The sequence below is a fragment of the Panthera pardus genome, unplaced genomic scaffold (assembly GCF_024362965.1).
Source record: "Panthera pardus isolate Hobbes unplaced genomic scaffold, ASM2436296v1 HiC_scaffold_11, whole genome shotgun sequence".
NCBI lineage: Eukaryota > Metazoa > Chordata > Mammalia > Carnivora > Felidae > Panthera > Panthera pardus.
The window spans coordinates 79,575,882-79,596,835 of NW_026526666.1; the positions used below are offsets into that span (position 1 = coordinate 79,575,882).

Below are 20,954 nucleotides of genomic sequence, written 5' to 3' on the forward strand. Positions count from 1 at the left end.
CTGCACAATGAAAGCATTACTCTGTTATTGTTTCCTTAAAGACATCATTTACCAATTATGTTAGTGAGAGGCCAAAGGCACTAACCAAAATAATACTAATTAAGCTGGAATTACCTAATCGAACCATTTCTGGTTCTCACAGTTTCTTTCAGCTCCTTTAAACCATAACAAATGGAACTCAGATTGTATGCAGGATCCCACAGAAAGCAAAGGAATTCCAAGGAAGAGTTAAAAAGCATTCTTAGTTTCTAAAGGTAGCAACTAAGGACAGACTGAGTTGTTTTTGTTTTTGTTTTTGTTGGTGACTAGGGCATTCAAAATGGGTGGGAAGGGGCTATAATTTGACTATAGAAACCACTGGACTTTACAATTGGTGAGTTGGATTCTAGAAATTCATTTCCTCAGCTCTTGTCTATTGTGGAGAACCTAATCCTCCTCAGCCCAGTGTGTTTGTGTCGTAACTGTTAAAGACAGCTGATAAACCTTCATTTGAGTAGAAATCGTATAGCAGAAATAGTGCTTAGAGTAGCTTCTTAGAGGAGAGTCTGTTTCAGGAGGGATGACTAGGGCCAGAGATTATATGTTTAAACAGCAAAATAAAGCAAAAACCTGGAAGACTGCAGATTTCTCTGGTCATCTCTTAATTTTAAACAAAGCTCTCTGGGGCGTTCTGCTCCTTGAACAGAAGGGCTCTCTGGTATGTGCAGAGTTGTGCCTGGATGTTGGCACAGAGCTCACTCTCTGGCTGCAGGCTGCTATGTGAGGCCACAGGGGAGAAAGAAGGATGCAGGGTGTCCTGGGGCCTCTGTGGCCCCTGTCTGGGAGCTCTGCTTCAGAGCTGCTAAGAAGAGGATGGTTTTGCTGAGAGTTCCTCTGCAGCTTTGGCCCATTTCCTTTCCTTGACTTTTCAGTGGGAGGGAGTTTGGCATATGATTAAGAAATGCATTTTGCTTCTTTGCTGGCAAGAGCTGAACCAACTACTGGGCCAGAAATGCTTTTCAGAAACATCACTCTGAAATCGTTCTTTTGATCAGGGCCCTGCTCAGAGCGCTTTCTTCCTTTTACAAACTGGAACAGCAGAGTTTGAATGTTCTAGAAACTCATAAAAAGGATAAGGCTAGATGTGTTTGAAAGCTGGTGAATGGAATTTTCTGATCAGCAGGTAGCTGTATTTTGGTGCCAAATGACACTCTGTCCAGATGTAATATTTTTAAACATGTCCTCGCAAGGTCTGGGAAACAATAGTTTGTGCATCAGCTGAGGCAGTAATTGTCTGCTCCTGCTGAGTCAGGGATGGAAGAACAGCAGACAGGTACAACTCTACCCTTTGGTTTCCATCTTTGTCCAGGGGACCCGACGGGGTGCAGCTCGAGAATGCTAACAGCAGTGTCGCCACTGTGACAGGGCTACAAGTAGGAACCTACGTGTTCACCTTGACCGTCAAAGATGAGAGGAACCTGCAAAGCCAGAGTTCTGTGAATGTCATTGTCAAAGAAGGTACCTCTCTGTCTTGGGTTGGTGCAGCCTCTGGGTGAGATAACTGAGGAATCAGGCATCTCTTTTTTGGCTGCAGAAATTGGTGAGAGACGAGGGGTGGGGGATAAGTTGGGGGAAAGGGCAGCTGTTATGAACTTTTTTTCTTTTTAATGTTTATTTTTAAGAGATAGGGGAGGAGGGGCAGAGAGAGAGGGGGAGACAGAGGATCCGAAGCAGGCTCTGTGCTGACAGCAGAGAGCCCGATGTAGGGCTCGAGCTCACAAATCGTGAGATCATGACCTGAGCTGATGTTGGAAGCTTAACTGACTGAGCCACCCAGGGGCTCCTGTTATGTGCTTTTCTAAAACAACCTTTAATTGGGAGTGCCTATAAGGTGAATTTTAATTTCTTGTCCCCCTTCCCCTGCCTTCCTTCTCAATTGAATAGGGAAAGAATTAGGTTTTTTTCCTTTGCATTTTTATTTTGCCTCTGCTGCTGAGACCTGGGATTTCTGTGACTCTCCTGCTAGCTGCAGTGACACCTGCTGTCAGACCTTAGAATGACTGGCCTGCACTGTAGTTTGCTCTGCTCCTCCTGTGAGCCAGCTGAGGCCAACTTGAGGCGAGCATTGATTGGCTTGCTCTGGTTTGCAGGCACATGACCCGTGATGGCCTTGGGAGAGGGCTGTAAGCTGATGGGAGATGCGCAGGTGGCCTCCAGCTACAATATCTTGAGCTCAGTAGAGAATACACACCTGAGGAAACAAAGCTGCGGGGGGGGCGGGGGGGCGGGGGTGGCGCAGGAGAAGAGAGGTCTTTTTTTCCTTTTTCTCTATTAGAGTATTAAGGAAAGAATAAAAGAAGATGTTCAGAAAATACCATTTTAGGCCATACTGTAAAGAGAATTTGTGGTATCAGCAGCATGAAACCTAATCTCCAGGTCTTTAAACCAGTTTGGGCCTTGGTTTCCAATCATCATGCGCTTCCCAAAGAGATGGAATCCTTCCAGGGGAAGCTGCTAGGAGGACACAGGAGAAAACTATGCTTGTTCCCTCTGCTGTATGGTGTCAGAAGAATGTCACTTTGGGCGGGACTGGAGTCTCAGGACCTGTGACACTGGTGGCTTCAAATTTATACTATTAATCATGAGCTCTCTGGCTCTGCCTGGGTTTTATTTAGCATGGAGAGAGGGGAACTGAAGCCTGGTCTTCACTGGGTCCTAACCCCCAACTAACTAAAAGTTGGTTTATTGTCAAAAAAGTCTACTATACTGTTAGTTGCTGGCATGGATAGGCAATTAAAACAGTTCTCCATTTAAGATGCTTTTTTTTTTTTTTAAGTTTATTTATCTTGAGAGAGAGAGATAGCATGAGTGGGGAGGGACAGAGAAAGACAGAGAGAGAATCCCAAGCAGACTCCATGACAGGCTCGATGTGGGGCTCAATCTCACGAACCGTGAAATCATTACCTGAGCTGAAACCATGAGTCGGATGCTTAACCAAGTAAGCTACCCAGGTGCCCCTTAAAATGCTTTTGATGTTAATTTCCCCATTAGCATCATGAAGAAGCATTCTTTCTTTTCCAGAATGTTATGTCATTTCATTGATGTCTCTTTGGTTAGAAATGAACAAACCACCTGTAGCCAAGATAACTGGGAGTGTGGTGATTACCTTGCCCACGGACACAGCAGAACTGGATGGCTCCAAGTCCTCAGATGATAAGGCAATAGTCAGCTACCTCTGGACCCGAGATGAGGGGAGCCCAGCGGCAGGGGTAAGTGCCAGGAACTAGAGAGCTATATGGGGTCAAGGTGGTGAGATGGGGAGAGGAGGCTGAGCCAAACATTCATTCCAGTATCTGTTTTAACCAAGGGGTCTTGTGTCAAACCTGGATTGCCCTCTGAAATCCAAGGATCCTGAATGACTTTCCTAGGGTCACTCTGCAAGTTAGTATGGCACAGAATATGTTCCTCTGCCCTGATCTTGGCAGCTGTGGGCTTCAGAGATGTTACAAAGCAGGAGCTTCCCAGAGGGTGCCTAGTCCTAACAGAAGCAGTACCTGACCCCAAGAAAGGAGTGTGGTCTTGCTCTGCAACGTAGCCATGTTGTTCAACTCCATAGGAGGTGCTGAATCACTCTGACCACCACCCGATCCTCTTTCTTTCCAACCTGGTTGAGGGCACCTACACATTTCACCTGCATGTGACTGATGCGAAGGGGGAAAGTGACACAGACCGGACCACCGTGGAGGTGAAGCCTGGTGAGTTCATCTGGCGCTGGGACTGGGTGGGACTGCCAGCTCAGCCCAGCAGGACCTCAGTCCTGGGACCCCTTCTGCCCAGCAAGAACAGAGCCAAGTGGCAAAGCCAGCTTCTAAACACTCTAGAAACCCCAAGCTGAAAAATCCGTGGAGACTCTTTCCAGCAGTATCCCTCCTACCCATACAGGAGTGAGTGTGGATCCCTGCTCCCCAACTCCTCTCAGATGGAGAAACTGAAACTCCAGAGAGGGCAGGGCTTGCTCAGCGTCACACAGCAGTTGTGTCAGAGCCAGGCCTTTGTGCCCCTAGTCCAGCACTGCCTACTCATCACGTGACAGATGAGAGAGGGCTCTGGGTGCTTCGGGAATCTGAGCAGAGAAATAACTTGAGTCATGATGCCTCATCAGCACACAGCTGCAAAAAACAATTTATTTTTATAAGTTGAGCCTCAGGCTTTATCTGACAATCCAAGGAAGGTGAAGTAACTGATGTCCTTTACATTTTTCAGATTTATAGAGATAAAATTTCTTTCTTTGGTAGAACTGTATTTTTATTTTGCTTTGAGGCTAGATTAATTAGTATTAGGGAGGAAATGAGTGTGGGGCGGGGTAGAGCTTTATAAATTCCTGAGCATCTGATACGAAGGTATTAACTTTAAATCTACTCTTGTTTATATAGGCCAAGCTCATGTACAGGTATCTTAGATGGGAAAGGATCTTGGCAGGTCTTCCAGTCCTTTTCCTACCTCTATGAAGGACAACAGCCAAGACACTATAAAGTCTCTTCTGTGTTTAAAATCAGATCACAGATAGTCTACTAATTATGTAAATGATACATCAAAACAGGCAAATGGTGCATCCAATTATGGGAATAAGGTATTGTGATTAATCACTTAACTTCCAAGTGTAGCACAGCCTCTAGGACACAGAAATGAAGGACAGTGGTCTCACAGTTCTAGAGCTGTAAAAATATTGTGCAGCTGTGATATTGCTCTAAGGTGAAGTCCTTGTTTCTTGGCTGCCTGGAAATTTTTTGTTTACTGTTTTCAAACCTGTAGGGCTGATGCATTTCCAGGATCAATAAGATTGTTGAGATGGACATTTTCCCTCCCATTGTTGTAGACAGAGCACAGCAAGGCACTGAAAGTCAGACACAGATCAGGAGAGATTGCACATATCCCCCACTTGGCCTGGAGAGCTCAGCAAAGCCAGCTGGGCAGAAGCTTTGAGAACAGACCTCAGAGTGTTCTTCTTTCCCACTCCCTTCACCAAACCCCTAGCCTCCCTGTTATGGCCTGATCCCCAGCACACGTGTGGTAATTTTCAGGTTGGTATAGAGCTCTCCACACCAGCCCCAGACCGCATTAGTAGCAATTCAGTATGGTCCCTTTCCATTTGCAGGAGGTCAGTTGCATTCCTGAATGCTCTCACTACTTTTTCTCCTGTGCCAGAACAGACACACAATGGCAGGTCTGTGTTAACTCTCCTACTTTCAAAGCCATGACTGATCCACATGCTTTCCAGATCCCAGGAAAAACAACCTGGTGGAGATCATCTTGGATGTCAACGTCAGTCAGCTAACTGAGAGGCTGAAGGGGATGTTCATCCGCCAGATTGGGGTCCTCCTGGGGGTGCTGGATTCCGACATCATTGTGCAAAAGATTCAGCCGTACACGGAGCAGAGGTAGCTGGGCAATGAATGGGGGGAGAAAAGGAAAGACCAGGGGCCCCCTGGGCTTGTTGATTGAGCTAAGAAATAGTGTGGGTAGATAGAGAAGGGTGGGCTCTCTGACCAAGAACCACTCATGGTGTCCATTTCTTTAATGAAATTTTCTCTTCTAGAACAGGTCACATAGTCTGTACTAGATACTGCAGCAGGGTACCAGGGTACAAGGTCAGAAGAGGTCCGTTATCTTGAAGGCCATAGTCTCATAGGGAAAACAATCAAGATGAGTATGTAACATCAGTACAGGGTGAATTTGACAGAATGTGTGGGTGTCATGGAGACACACAGAGGCAAGGCCAATGAGTTCTTCCAGAGGAGTTGGGGCAGGGTGTGATCCAAAGATCTTCCAGAAGAAGTAAAACTTACATTGAGCAAGCATAGAAGGACTAGGAGGAAATTCATAATAGCTGAAAAGTATGAGCCATGATCCTGTGGTATGAAAGTACAGAGTTCTCTCTGGAAGAAGTCATATGGTTCAGAGCACTTACCAGGCCCAGGACATGGTGGAAGATAAGACTGGCTGTGTAGATGGAGAATAGTCATAAGCAAGTCAGGGAGTTTAGTTTTAATAGTTTGGGAAGGGGGGGGTGGGATTCAAATTAGATTCTTTTATGTGTGTGAAGTTTTTGTTTGTTTTGTTTCTGGAGCAAGGAAATTAGATGTTGTTTTTGTTTTTTGGTTTTTTTTAAGGAAGACCCCCTAGTGTGGAGGCTAGACCAAAATAGAGAGACAGAGAGAGAGAGAGAGAGAGACAGACAGACACTAAAGGCTGGGGAACCAACCAGGAAGCTTTTGAACTAGTCTTAGTAAAAAAGTGATAAACCTAAGTTAAGGTAGTGGCAATGGAATGACAGAAGAGAGAAATGAAAAGAAAATAGAGGCAGATCAGCAGGACTTAGTAATTCTTTGGAATGAAGGGGAATGAGGCATCAAACATGAGGCTTTAGGTTTTGATGCCTGGATAGATGGTGAATGCCATTAACTGAGATTACGGATACAGAAGGAACCAGTTTCAAAGAAAAGATAACAGTTTTGACTGTTGAATTTAGGGTGTCTCATGGGTTACATGGAGAGAGATTTCATCAGACAGTGGCAAATATGGGCTGGAACTTGGGGCAGAAGGAAAAGCCGAAGATAGGGAATCACTGCATACAGGCAGGAATCAAAGCTGGAAGGACAGATGAGTCCCACTGGGGGTAATGTCCAGCACTCTGGAGAACCCCAGTATTTAAGGATGAGGCAAGGAGAAAAGAGCCAGCAAAGGAAACTAGGAAGCAATAGTAGAGAAGTGAGTGAAAAAGCAGGTGGGAGTGGTCTGCTGGAAGTTAAGAGGCGGCTGGCAGCTAGGGGCTGCCAGAGGATTCAGATGCCACAGAGGAAGAGTATGGTGAGGACACAGGTTTTGGCTTTATGATTAGATCGTCAGGACTACAGTGAGAGCATTTTACTTAGATGTTGGGGACAGAGGGCAAATTCTGTCATGGTTGGAGGATACAGAGATGGTAAATAAAACACTCTTTGAAGAGGTTGGTGCTGAAAATAAGATGGGAGGTAGATCAAAAGAACACCTTTTAAAGACAGGAAATACTTGAGCACTTTTATAGACTCAGGGAAGGTGCAGAGGAAAAGTAGAAGGTGGAGACTGGGGAGGTGGGTTCCAAATAGAGGCAGGTCTCGGGGACTGGCTGTGGGCAGAACAGGTGTGCCATTTTCTCTGGAGATGGGAAGAAGGGCAGGAAAATGTGCTGTTAAGGATGGATTTTAGAGACAGGATGGCATTCGAGAGCATTGATACTAGCGTTCTGGGTTTTGTCTCTGAAAGTGGAGGCCAGGCCATCTGCTTTGAGGAGGTGGGAAGGAGGTGGGCAGCATGAAGAAAATGGTAAAGGTTAGGTACAGCAGTTCCAGCAAAGGATGCTGGCTTTGAGCAGCATTGAGATCTCATCCAAGGTTAGAGACATGAGGTTAGAGTGGTGGCTCCCAATTCTAGCTACTTGATAGCACCACCTGGAGCTTTTATGAATGTGCCATTACCTGAGCCTCACCCCCAGGGATTATGATTCAGTTGGTCTGGAGTGAGGTCTGGGCGCCTGAAATTTCCATGCTCTCCAGGTGAATCTAACACTTAAGTTTGACCGGGTCAGAGCATGATAATAAGACCTTTTTTTTTTTTGGGTGGTTTTATTTATTTTTGAGAGAGGGAGAGAGACAGAGTGCTAGCAGGGGAGGGGCAAGAGAGACAGTGGGAGACACAGAATCCAAAGCAGGCTCCAAGCTCTGAGCTGTCAGCACAGAGCCAGACATGGGGCTCGAACTCATGAACCATGAGATCATGACCTGAGCTGAAGTCGGATGCTTCACCCACCAAGCTACCCGGGCACCCCAGGGATTTTCTTTGTAACCTCTGCTGGCAGCCTGTGAACAGGAACAGGGCAAGTGGCTGCCTGGATTGACCTAAGGTGGTGGGGTTTGGCTGGGCAGAAGCAGTGCTAAGACATTAGCAAGAGTGCTGCTGGACGTGTCACGGAAGGGTTTGCCAGCATACTTGCTCTCCCTGCATCTGGAAGATGATGCATGAGGAAGAGAAGCAGCACGGTGGCTCTGGGTTTCTGACTTGGACTGATTGGCCAAGTTGAGGAATTCAAGAGGATAGGCTTGCAGGCAGGGAGTCTATGATAGCAGGAAAGAGCATGGGGCAGACACCAGACAGACCTGGCTTTTGAGCCCTGCTCCATTAGTGTGTGCTCTGGGATGATGGGCAAGGTACTGCCCCTCTCCAAGCCTAGCCTGTCACTTGTACACTTTTGTAGGATTGTTACTGAGAGTTAAATAAGAGAATGTTCGTATCCCTACCACACAGAGTGTGCTCAGTTGCTGGTTATTGTAAGTTTATTTTGAGACCTGTTGGGTTAGAGGTACCTATGAGAGATACGGATGGGGTGGATGTCCCAGCAAGCTTCTGCAGATGTAGATGTGGTCATTTTGGAAAGACTAGGGGAGAGGAGATAAATATTCGAGGGTTATTGGTATATATAGAGAAATTGAAACTGTTCGCATGGATTAGGTAACTGGGAGAAAATAATGAGAAATGGACCACACATTTTTATGGCAAAGGTCTGTGTCTTGATTCTGAAATTTATAATACCCCACCCTTAGTCTCACTGTGCAGAGGACTTTATGAAGTCTTTTATGACCGTGCTTCCCAAACTTTTATGTCATGATACACATAGGCAGTGATGCTATGTGTATGGCACTTTGAGATAAATAGACAAGGCTGGTTATACTGGAAGCAACTGGTCTGGGGCCTCCAGGTCCCAGCCAGCCACTCTGTGTGCTGAGGGGATGAATATCTTGGGCACACCTACAACCCAGTGTGACCCACTGATTGAGAAGGTTCATTTGTGAGACTAACATGGAGTCAAGGGGGCTCTCCAAAAGGCCTCTTAAGGCCAAGGCATAGACAGCAGACTTTGTGCCCATATAGAGGTGAGATCAAACATGGCCTGCCCTGGACAGAAGTTGACAGAAAGCAAACAGATTCTGGACATGGGGTAGTATAATCTTGCACCAGCCACACCACTGTGTGGGGTCTTTCTTGTTGCCGTCATAGTAATGATCATTTGGCTGTTTTGACCCACGGATAATGCTTTGATGCTGTCCAACAACATACATTTTTCAGAGCATTGTGGTTTGTCCTACAGGTAACCTAGGCACAGACCCAACAGCACCACACCACAGTCTTAGCTGTTAAAAGGCTGACAGCAGAGATGTAGTTGTAACCAAATCTCCATTTTCCTGACCTCCAGTTACATGTTTGGAATGGGTCGTCTTGTTAGCTAGGACAGCTTAGGGCATTTCTAAAAGCATAAGTGTTGCAGTCAGACATACCAGGGTTGGAATTTGGCTCTGCCATAATTAACTGTGTGACCTTGGGCAAGTTACTTAACCCCTCTGAGCCCCAGTGTTGTCCTCTGTAAAATGGCGATGACGCTGATAACACCTTTCTCACTGGCTTGCTGTGAGGGAATGTGTCTAATGCTTCGCACAGTGTCTGGCATAAAGTGCTTAGCAAATGGCAGCTACTGCTATTATTGCTGACGGCTTCAGCTCATTCATACTGTTGCATGTCTCTGCAGCACCAAGATGGTATTTTTTGTTCAAAACGAGCCTCCCCACCAGATCTTCAAAGGCCATGAGGTGGCAGCGATGCTCAAGAATGAGCTGCGGAAGCAAAAAGCAGACTTTCTGATATTCAGAGCCCTGGAAATCAATACTGTCAGTGAGTAATTCTGGGAAGCTGGGAATACAAGCCTGCCCAGTGCCCACAGTTCACCACAGTCCTGCTGTCCTCAGGCTTCATCACCTGTTCTTGAGGAACATGGATATAATCGCTTAGCTCCACTACCAGGGACATGGAAGAGTCCTGACTTGTTGCAGAGGTTTTAACCTGGGGTCCATGGGTCCATGAGCTAGTGTTCAGAGGGGCAAGGAGTTTAGTTTGAATGGGAAGAAAATGACATCTTTATTTTCACTCACCTTTAACTGAAGTTCATTATTTCCCTCTTGTGAAGGTGGGCGACGAACTCCAGTGATATTAACAGAACCTGTGACTTTAAGGCAATAGGAATCACAAATAACGTCATAGCACACTACGTGATGAAGTATCATTACTACTCATCACTACTTCAAAATCATGACAGTTGTTAGACTCGCTTCTAAATCTTGTTACTTGATGTTTTCATAAAGACACATGTATATGTATAATTAGCTTAGAATTTTATATTCTTCAACTTTTAAAAAACATGTGCGATATAATTGCTTTCTTTTGTAATACCATGTATTTTATTTTGGCAATTAAACGATGCAAAGAAGGGGGGGGTCTGTGGGCCATGAAAGATGACGTACTGCTGGCAGAGTGTAACAATAAGTAAAAGCAGCCGGAACTGTCTTCAGTGGCCTGACTGCTCCAGTTTCATTTGACCGTGGCAATGATCACGGGCAATATGCCCGAGCTGTAAAAGCCCTCGGGGTGGGTGTCCAAGGAATTTCCCCATGGGCCACAGCAGGGGCGCTGGCAGCTGCCAGTCTGGCTCTGACTCCTGTTGACCTTTTCCCTTTCCTACTACTTTCAGCATGCCAGTTGAACTGTTCTGACCATGGCCACTGTGATTCATTCACCAAACGCTGTATTTGTGACCCTTTTTGGATGGAGAATTTCATCAAGGTGCAGTTGAGGGACGGAGACAGCAACTGTGGTGAGTTTTCTGCCTGGTGCTGTGCCAGCCGGTTTGGCACTGACTGTAGTTCTGAGTTGAGCAGGTGGGTGTTGGTGTTTCCGAGGCAGATGAGCAAGCGAGGAGAAGAACTCTGTGTATTTTCTGTTTGCAGAGGACTTTTACTTCCTTCCTCCACGCTGCTCAGGGTTAGAGCAGAGCTCTGAAGCAGTGTTGTACAAAGAACCAAGCTTAAATCAGACCAACTGCAAATTGCAGCCTAGATCAGACTGGCTGCAAGGCCTCCTGTCTTTTGGGGGGTGTCTTTGTGCCATAGCCTAGTGGAAGTCTGCAAGTGTCTGTTCCCCCTTTCCTTCTGGGAAAGCTCCTTACAACCTGCTACACTGCCTCAGGGTCTCAGCAGGGATGGTTTAGAAAGGTGAAAGCTTCAGCTGCCTACAACTGCAAGGTCTCACCTTCCCTGAACAGCCTTCCTGTCTGCAGAGTGAAGCCACCTGCCCGAGGTCGAGGCAGCCCAGACTGTCCTGCTGGCCCCTCTCTCTTCACAGCCCTCACCATTTTGTTTCTCTTGGCAGAGTGGAGCGTGTTGTATGTTATCATTGCTTCCTTTGTCATCGTTGTCGCCCTGGGAATCCTGTCCTGGACTGTGATCTGTTGTTGTAAGAGGTAAGATGGATTCTCCTTGAAAATTCATTAGAGCTTCTAGTTGTGTCTTCATTCATTCGGGAGGTATCTGGCATTTTCCACGTGGAAGGTGCTAAGTCTTGGGGGGTTCCTCCCTTCCTGTCACTGTTAAAGTCGTTTGGCCCACCCAAGGCATGCGCAGAAAGGCTTTCCTAACCCTCTGCCACTCCTACACACCCCTCAGCCAAGTGGCTGTCACTGCACTGATGCACAACCTGGGAAGCGTGGCCATAGCCATGATGGGCCTGGACTGTGGACCTGAGTCACATCTGTCTAGGATGTGTGTTCTGTATTACTCCACTCCACCTGTCTCACCACTTGACACATGAGTTCTCAATTTTTATGCCTTCCTTTCTAGTTGGGATTCACGTGTCTATGTACTTTCACATAACTGCAGACTTAGATTAGTCATGATTAAGTGTTCTAGGTTTTTTTGTTTGAGTCTTCCTCTCAAATGATATTTAATGGGAATATTTATTGTATGCTTTTCATTATTAATAATAAGTATGATTTCTACACTGCTGTGTGTCAGGCACCATGATAACATTTTGTAGGTAATACCTTTTTTTTAAATTATAATTTTTTTTTAAATGTTTGTTTATTTTTGAGAGAGACAGAGACAGAATGTGAGTGGGTTGGGGCAGAGAGAGGGAGGCACAGAATATGAAGCAGGCTGCAGGCTCCGAGCTGTCAGCACAGAGCCTGACGCAGGGCTCGAACTCACGAGCTGTGAGATCATGACCTGAGCTGAAGTCAGACGCTCAACCAACTGAGCCACCCAGGCGCCCCTGTAATACCTTTTTTTTAATGTATATGAGAACCTTTTCTCATCTTACAGCTAAGGAAATGGAGGCCCAGGAAAACAACCCCACCTGTCCACGGACACACAGTTAATATGTGACAGAGCTGAGATAGAGCCTGCAATATTGAGCCTAGGTTTCACATGAAACCTAGAAAGTGAAAATAATTTTTGATAGTTTCCACCAGCCTGAGACAACCACCATTAGTAGATGCTTTCTTCCACCCCCCACCCCTCAAGCACAGGGTTTTTGTTCTCTTAATGTAATAGGGAGAAAGTGTGCCTGACTCCACGTTGCCTCTTTCCCTTGCTGCTGTGACCTACAGCTTAGAAACTTCTGCTGGGCCCTGTACGTAGGCATGTTAATCATCGAAGGAATTTTGCTTATAGCTGAGATGAACAAAAAACTGTTGTTTTAACCTGAGACCTACCTCACTCAAGGAGATAAGCAAGTACCTTCAGATATGCCTGTGCTATGTTTGAGATTCACAGAAACATGATCAGTTTCCTACAGATATCAACCAACCTAGGACAGAGAAGTTACACAGCCTTCCTTGGATGTCTGCAGACATCAGTCACCTTTTGACTCCAGCCTCCTCCCACTTCCTCCACCCTAACAGAAAAGCTCAAATATCATGCTGGGGGAGATGGTTCTTTGGGACAGGAGTCTGCCATCTCCTTGGTTTGCTGGTTTTCTGAGTAAAGTCGTTTTTCTCACCCCATTCGTCTTTCCCCTTGACTTACTGGCCTGTGTGTGGCGAGCAGGACAAGCTTGTACCCCATTACGTTTGTGTTGTTAACCAGTCTCTCCTTCCTTGCTGCTGTGGAGTGGTGGCTCCATGGTAAGATAGTCAGAGTCACCTTCCTTTCCTAGAATCGGTGAGGCGTTACTTGAAGAACAAATCACAGTCGCCACCTTCCTGCAGCTGCGAAAGCAAGGGAAAACAGTCCTCCCATTAAGCAGCTATCACCAGGACGGGGCCCTCTATGTAGTCTGGCCGTCACCCTGTGGTGAGCTCCCTAATCTCACACAGAACCCCCTTCTTGAGCAGCTGTGGGGATTGTGTTTTTCAGGCAGAAAGGAAAACCCAAGAGGAAAAGCAAGTATAAGATCCTAGATGCCACGGATCAGGAGAGCCTGGAACTGAAGCCAACCTCCCGAGCAGGTAGTGGCCCTGGGGGTTGGGGACGGAGGCCTCTAGATTTGTGCACTCTCCCTGTGAAGAGCTACTGTCACTACAGTCCCCTCCTAAATGTGTTGCTAACAGCTGTTTGTTCTAGAAAAGCATTTTGACTCTTGCTTGTTAAACGCTGAGGGCTGACCTTGCCCTGCACTGGCAGAAGCTGCCTGCTGGGTGAGCTGTGATCTGGGGCTCACTTCTCAGTATTGCTTCTCTTTGCAGAAGGACTAAGCCTCTTGCTTTCCTTGGCATGCTCATTCCCCTCAGGGATTCCTCCTGGCTTTCGGCTATTCATGCTGCCCCCCGTTAGTCATGCTCAGGGACCTTGGTCTCTTAGGCCTGACAAGTCTGTCCTTTCTGGGCAGACAACAAGGTGTGGCAGCAGTGGGACTGAAGTCAGTGTCTCCAGCTGGCCTCTTCTTCAGCTGGCCTTCCTCTTCCATCTTCCTCTACCTTGTATTTGGCAGATAGATCCATGGGCTCCGCTGGTGGCTTAGAACAGGCAGGAGGGCAGCTTCCCTGCTGGTCCCAGTGCACAGGACTCGTCTTTCAGGTGCCTCCCACCAAGGAATCACCAACTGCACAAGCACTGAGATGGCTTGGGTGATGGGGCTGGAGGTCAGGGTGCGCAGGGGCTCCCTTCCTTGGCTGGGTGTCGTCATGGGTGAGGTTTCCATTCATCATGAGGCCACAGGACCTGCATCGCCTGTTTATGGGACTCTAGGTGGGGCTATTCCTAAACACTCTGCCAACAGAACTGTTTTTATACAAAGCATTTATCAAATATGTTCATACTTAAAGCTTTGTATTAGGAGAGGCTGGAGGGGAAAACAGAGAGTTCTGACACCCTGGCTCTGCCCTCGGAATTTCAGTCTACTGAGGGAGCACAGACACGTTAGAGGCAAAAAAAAAAAAAAAAAGCTCTCAGGCGGCCTGGGCTCTGCACCCATGCACCTTGGTTAGAGAACATCTTGGGGTGGTACCTGGAGGTGGTGGGGCTTGTAAAACCAGAGAAGTAGAAACACTGAAATGGAGCCTGGAGGTAAAAACGTGCACAGTTCACCCCCCAGCTGGTGGCCAAGGTTGTTTTCATGTTACTCTGAAAGTTTTCCCACCCCTCGAAATCCTTTGGTGACTGACTTTGGGTCTGGCTAACGTGGCCTTGGGTGAGCTCTCATCTGTTGGCTTCTCTGAGATCTATCGCCTTGTTGACTTGGTTCATATTTCTGTCCAGAAAGCTCTGTCATCTTTGTCATCCCTCCCTTAACCTGTAAATGTCATGCTCATCTGTCACATGACTGTTTTGGAATTTCTGTCCCTATATTAGTTATGTATCTGTCCCCTTAGCAGTCAGTGACATTGGTGAGGGCAGAGATTGTGTCTTATTCCTCTGTGCATATGGATTGAGACCACTGTTTGCCAGGCCCTCTGCCAGATACCAGTTACATACGGTGAGCCAGACAGACTCTGCTGCTCTGGAGCTTCTATGAGACAGACATGAAATATGCAAACTCCCAGATATACAGCATGTGATAATGAAAGGTCTTTGTAAAGAAGAACACTTGAACTGAGACCCAAGGGATGAGTACGAGTTAGCCACATTAGGACTCTGTGAAAGCGCATTCCAGGCAAAGGAGCAAAGTCGGTAAAGGGCCAGCTGCTGGAAGCAGCAGAGGGCATTTGAGGAAATAGAGGAAGGTGACATACTGGACATGGTGAGCACGGGGCCAGTGGCACGAGGCTGCACAGGTGAGCAGGGACCTAGCTGTGGGCTCCTTCTGAGAGTAGTGGGCAGCCACAGGCAGCTTTTTAAGGAGGTGAATGGTCTGATTTGGTTTACATTTTAAAAAGAGACAACCCTGGCTGCTATGTAGGAATCAGAGGGGCAAGAGCAGGTAAAAGAGGATTCGGTGGAATGTCCTAATGGTGGAGAGATGGTAAGCTAGGGAGAGACACGTAGATTCCAGGTACCTTTGCAGGGAAGACTTGATGCAATTTGTGGCATGTTAGCCGAGGGGTGTGGGAGAAAAGGAGACGTGCAGGCTGGTCCTGGAGCTTCTGCTCTGAGCAGGTGTGGGTTGGGTGGTACTGGAGAGGAAATGCCGGAGAAGAGAAGTGTTTGCTTCAGGACGCTTGCGAATGGTGTTGAGGAAATGAGGCTGGAAGATTGGTGAGGACAAAAGTGCAGAAGGTTTTGAAAATCAGCCAGAGTTAAGCATTAATTCTGATGGTGACAGGAAGTGTCATCTTGAAAGTGCTGGCTTAGGAAAATTAGTCTCTAATGACACCTGTAATTGACTGAAGGGGAGATATCCCATGTGGAGGCCAGCAAGGAGACTTTTGCAGTGGTCCGAGAGGGAGGTGACAATGACTCAACCAACATGGGGTCAACAGGATGGAGGATGGGAAAGGTCAGGGCTGACTTCTGACCTGAGGGACAGAGAATGATTCTGTAGACACAATTAAGACATCAGTGCAGTGCCGGCTGGGGTAAGAAAAGATGAATTCAGTTGAACCCATTAGAACAGTTGGACTACAAGTGTCAGTGTAAGAATCTTCTAGATGCTGGTGAGTGCCAAAACAAAAGTGGGTCACATCCCTTCTGGGGAAAATGTTGAGGGACCAAAGAGTCCAGAGCTGAGGAGCCCATGAAGGGCCGTCAGTGAGGGAAGAGGTGCACTGTTAGGGAGTGGTCAGCAGTATTAGCTGTTGCAGACAGGGATAAGAATTGTCCATGAAGATGACACTGGGGAAGTTTCTGGTCACCTAAAGAGCTAGAGTAGAATGGTGAATGGTAGCAGAAGTGAAAATGTAGGTTGTTCCAGCAGTAAGTATGCAGTGAGGAAATGGAAGCCCTAAATATTGAAAAAAGTCCTTTAGAAGTGAAGCAGGGTGAGGCAGAAGACAGAGGTAAGGCTCCTGAGGAGAGAGGGAATGGGGCTCAAGAAAGGAGAGGGTGGGGGACACAGGGCTGGGTGATAGCACCAGGAAGTGCTGCGTTGAAGAGGCAAAATGGGCAGGAGGCAGACATCCAGTGAAGGGGGGGCAGCAAGGGAGAGCCCAGTTGCATTTGGGTCACCAGGAGGAGAAAGAGGAGAGTCAGGAGGCCCTTCTCTGTGGGCAGTGTGTAGCTGAGGGACAGGTGAGAGCCCCCTTGCTCTTGGTCTTCTGGCTCTGGCCAGCAGATCAGTTGTGGACTCAGCAGATTAGTGGGTGCACCGCAGAGCAGAGCCGCTAGCAGGTGGGGGAGAAGGGGATTCAAGCCTGTCAACGTAAGGCACGTAAGCTGACAGGTTGAAGCGTGGATTTAACAGGCCCCTTGCGAAGAAAGGTAATGCACGTGGAAGCGCGCTGACAGAGACCCTGTTTGCTGGGAACCAGGCTGAGCTCTGATGAGGGCTGCCTGGGGAGCCGGTGCACCCGCCTGGGTGAGCTCCCAAGGCAAGCCTCAGGAGACCTGCTTTCCGTTCAGCGACTGTGGTTTTGGGTTTGTTTTTGCTATTCTATTGATTTTCCAAAGCTTTCTTTTGAAGCATATTAGATTGAACCATACGAAATTAATAGTGTGTGACTTTTTTGAACCCATAAAAATGGTAGTTTTTTGTGGTTCAGCCCAACGGACAGCTGGATGGGTTTCCTGCAAGTGAACGTGCCCATATAATCAGCTCCCTTTCTTTCCCGTCATCGCCTTCCTCCTGCCAACGTACTTCTGATGTTTTAGTTTATATAAAGGGAATCACTGTATTTGGCCCTTTCCATTCACCATTACACTTATGACTTCCCGATGTGCTGTCAGGCAGAGCAGTAGTTTGTCCCATTTCCTGCTGTGTAATTTCCACTGTATTAATACATCTGGCAGGTGTACTGTTGACAGGCAGGCAGTTGAATTCTTTCCAGTTGTGGCTGTTCTGAGGAGTGTGGCTGCAGAAGCTCCTGTCCAGGCCCATCTTGTACTGTTTAGTGGGTGAGATCGCTCAGTTCTCCAGGCAGAGCAGGAGTGAGTGTGGGAAGGCCCTGGGTGAGTGCTGTCTGGTGTGGTGCCGGGTGCATGTCTCCCCCTCCCGCTCTTGTCCTCTGTAGCTGTGGAGGAAGGAGGGCTTTGGGGAAGAAGGGAAGCTTCATGTGGGCATGGGAGGGAAGGCTTCACAGGCACAGAGGGGAAGGGGTTGAGCCTCCCCTGGGCTTCGTTCTTATGTTGGCCCACTGTTCCCGCCACACTGGAGAAGCCTGGGACACTGGTATCAGCTTTCCTGGCCAAGAAGGGACAGAATGGCTGAGAAGCATCTCAGGACATTACTTCAGTGTTTTGGGGGATCTGGGTGGGACCAGGGGGAAGGGAGAGTGACTATTGGATATGGGGTTTCAAACATACCTCACCTGTCTGGTCACCTTTTTCAAAAAGGAGGTAGGTCAGCTCCAGGGTGGGTGGTGTGGGGCCCAGAACACTACCACGTGGGGTTTTCTGTTGGCACTTCCCACGCCTCATCCTGTGGCTTTTTGCTTTTTCGGTGTGGTTTCTGCAGCCACAGGGATAGGTAGTGAAGGTGACTGCAATGGCTTGCAGAATCTCAGGCATCCTTTCTGAACTTAGGTGCTTCTTATGGGTCCTTGTTTGTGTGTTCTGATGCGCTGATGGCCTGGGACTGTCTCTGGGAGTCCCTGGTACTCCAGTCAGGCTCTCTGCTTCTAGCACCCACGTGGTGGAACCAGAGCAAGCATCTGTGGGGAGCGAGGTTGCGTACTCACTCGATGTTGGGAACTCGGGCAAGCCCTTTACCATCCATGCTGAGCCGGGGTATGGTGAAAAGTTTGTCCTCTAGAGCTGAGTTCTCATTTGTCGTGCTTTCCTGCCTCCTGTGGGAGCTCCATCCTGTTCATAAAGGGAGGTGATAAAACATTGCACATTTCAACAAGAGGAGAATGGGTCATTAGGTGGCACTGTTAACCAAAGCTAATAGATACTGGAGACAAGGAATCCACATTGCAACCCAGTTCTGTTATTTCCCCAGTCCCTCTGTTCCTCTTCAGGCTGGGAGAAGGGTACAGGGTGTGGCTCAGGCCGAGGAAGGTTTTGTGCTCCTGAGCCTGGATTCTCCTCTCTCTCTCGCAGGCATCAAACAGAAAGGCCCAATGCTGAGCAGCAGCCTGATGCGCTCTGAGTCGGAGCTGGACAGTGATGATGCCATCTTCACGTGGCCAGATCGAGAGAAGGGCAAACTCCTGCATGGTCAGAATGGCTCCGTGCCCAACGGGCAGACCCCACTTAAGGCCAGGAGCCCACGAGAGGAGATCTTGTAGCTACTTGGTCTGTTTCCTCAGGGTAGGGGTGGGCAGTGCGAGTCCAGAGCATTGCCAGGCTGGTTCTCATACCTCCCATGTCCGTGGGCAGCTGTTCTCCCAGCGTCTGCTGGTCATTCCACCCTAATACCCTCAACCAGAGCTGCTGGCACCTGAATCCAGAGACTCTCTCCGGGAACCCTGAATGAAGCTGTGAACGAAGAGGTTTCCTCTTTAAAACCCTTCTGGTAGGCCCCCCCCGCCCCCGCCAAATGTCCTCACCTCAGGGCCTCCTTTTTCACAAACCCCTCCTCTGCTCCAAGGGCTGTCCAGCCAGCTCCCAGCTGCCTCTCCAGTTCCCTGTTGGCAGTGTTGCTGCTCCCAGGGCACCCGCACAGCAAGTCCTGGCTGTAGAACAAGCACCACCAGCCTCCTGCTCCGAGAGCCTGCCTGTGGGCACATTCTTTGTTCTCTTCTTTGGGACAGAGCCGTTATCTTTTCGCTAGGTCCAGAGAAAGTGGAACCCCCTGTCCTCACCACTGATGCCCGTGTCCAGCCTGAGATTAGGGGAGGACTGGCTGTTTCAGGAATGGAGGCGCCCCTCTGGCTGCTGGGCCATCTGTCAGACAGCTGGGCTGGCCACAGACCCTTTCCTTCCTCCTGACCTGCTGCTTCAGGGCTCAGGCCCCCATGCCCTGCCCGCAGGCGACAGTCAGTCACACGCTGACTGGAATGTGATGGCATGAGCGCATGTGTGCGACTGCCCCATGGCGGTCTCCTCTGTGTCTGTCTTGTGTGTCCCTTGCATGTGTGTGTGTGTGTGTGTGTGTGTGTGTGTGTCTCAGAATGTGCGCACATCAACTCCTCATAGGGCTCTCGGCTACTTGTGAGGCTACCTGGACAGACTTTTAGCTCCTTGGAGCAGAGACTTTCTGAATCCCTCTGGCCCTGTCACTGGTTCCTCAGCCATGGTCATCCTGGGTGTTGGGGAATGGGAGCTTTGGGGGAGTGACTTTTTGAAAAGAAACTTAGTTTACACTACTGCACTACTGTCTGTTGTGAGATGATTAAACATGCTATTTAATTGTATGTGTGCCTGCTGGGTGTGCTGCTTTGTGCTACACTGCTGACCTGTACCATGGGTCCAGCCACCTATGCATCCCTGGGACGCGATAGCCTCCAGTAAGGAAGTTGTGGGCCTTGGCATCAGTGTGTGTGGCTGATGGTGCTGAGATTCTGCCTCAGCCGCTGCCTGGCCACTGGTGGAGGGGTGCAAGCTCCCAGCCTCTGCTGGCCAGCTGCTCCCCCCTGGCTTTCAGGGAGGGGGTTTTCTGTCCTCTTCTCCAACCTTCTGTTAACACAAAAATGATTCATTCCTCCACCTTCACCCCGCCCTCTGAACCAAGCAGGGGATTCAGAGTGTCCTAACGCCCAGGGTGTGGACTTTAGATTTCTGGGCCCCTGTGCTTCCCTTTTGGATTTTCAAAGCAATAGGGGGCCTCATGCCCCAGAACACAGTGCAGTATTCATGGAGCAGCTTGCACAGCACGTAGGGTAGGAGGAGGGCTGGTGTACAGTCTCTCTCCCAGGAAGGGGAGGGGAGAGGACAATGGAGCTCATACTCTACCCAAGGCCCTGCGCACAAAAACCCCCTGGGCATGAGCAGAATTGGCTCCGTTTTCACAGATACAGAAACTGAGGCATAGCAAGAAATAACTCGGTCCACATACAATAAATGACAGAATTAGAACTCGGGCCTCGCAGAAGTCTGTGGGGGACCGACTGTGGACTTTCTGATGGAGGTCTGGCACAGGAGGATGTACCTTTCTACTAAGTTCCCAGGAGACACTACGCTGCAGGTCCGGGGGCACACTGTGAGCACCACTGGTCTGGAAGTGTGTATCTAGTGCAACGTTCAAGAGGAGCGGCAGCTGTCCCATCCTGAAGGTTGGAGGTAATCACAGAAGCAAAAGCTTGAATCGCTTCAGGCCAAGGATACAGGTTTCCTCAGGGCTGCAGGTCAGGCTACACAGGAGGAGAAGGTGGGCAGGTGACCAGGATTTGATCACTTACTGGCCTTCTGGACTTGTCCTGTTTTGGGGTGTGGGGCTCATTTCTACATCTTACCTCAGCCACAGCTCACTGAAGGATATGCTTTTATCTCCGAGATGATGAATTTTTCATCCCCTACTCTTCCCACTGAAAAAAGGACAAAACCCAGAAACCAATGCTGCTGTCCTGTTAGGCATATTTCCAGTTGAGTACAGGAAATATTCAGCATTACCAAAGCACCAGTGTCCCCTTACTCATCGTCTTGTCT

At 48.4% G+C, this 20,954-nt stretch overlaps 1 protein-coding gene across 8 annotated transcripts in view; it reads left to right on the forward strand.

Moving 5' to 3' along the window:
• The window catches only part of KIAA0319L (KIAA0319 like), a 95,700-nt gene extending 75,345 nt beyond the window's left edge, over positions 1 to 20,355 (forward strand). For 4 of the 8 annotated variants that reach the window (XM_019430160.2, XM_019430158.2, XM_019430159.2 and 1 more), the window contains 10 exons: positions 1,349 to 1,497; positions 3,097 to 3,248; positions 3,596 to 3,734; positions 5,258 to 5,417; positions 9,596 to 9,738; positions 10,592 to 10,714; positions 11,269 to 11,359; positions 13,251 to 13,342; positions 18,048 to 18,152; positions 18,468 to 19,723. In XM_019430160.2, coding sequence (XP_019285705.1) covers positions 1,349 to 1,497; positions 3,097 to 3,248; positions 3,596 to 3,734; positions 5,258 to 5,417; positions 9,596 to 9,738; positions 10,592 to 10,714; positions 11,269 to 11,359; positions 13,251 to 13,342; positions 18,048 to 18,152; positions 18,468 to 18,655 — 1,342 coding nt within the window. In that variant the 3' untranslated portion in view covers positions 18,656 to 19,723. Of the gene's footprint in view, positions 1 to 1,348; positions 1,498 to 3,096; positions 3,249 to 3,595; positions 3,735 to 5,257; positions 5,418 to 9,595; positions 9,739 to 10,591; positions 10,715 to 11,268; positions 11,360 to 13,250; positions 13,343 to 13,824; positions 14,243 to 17,216; positions 18,028 to 18,047; positions 18,153 to 18,467; positions 19,724 to 20,320 lie in introns of those variants that run through there. The other 4 variants (XM_019430165.2, XM_019430162.2, XM_019430164.2 and 1 more) reach the window with 4 other exon arrangements.
• Positions 20,356 to 20,954: the final 599 nt, after the last annotated feature.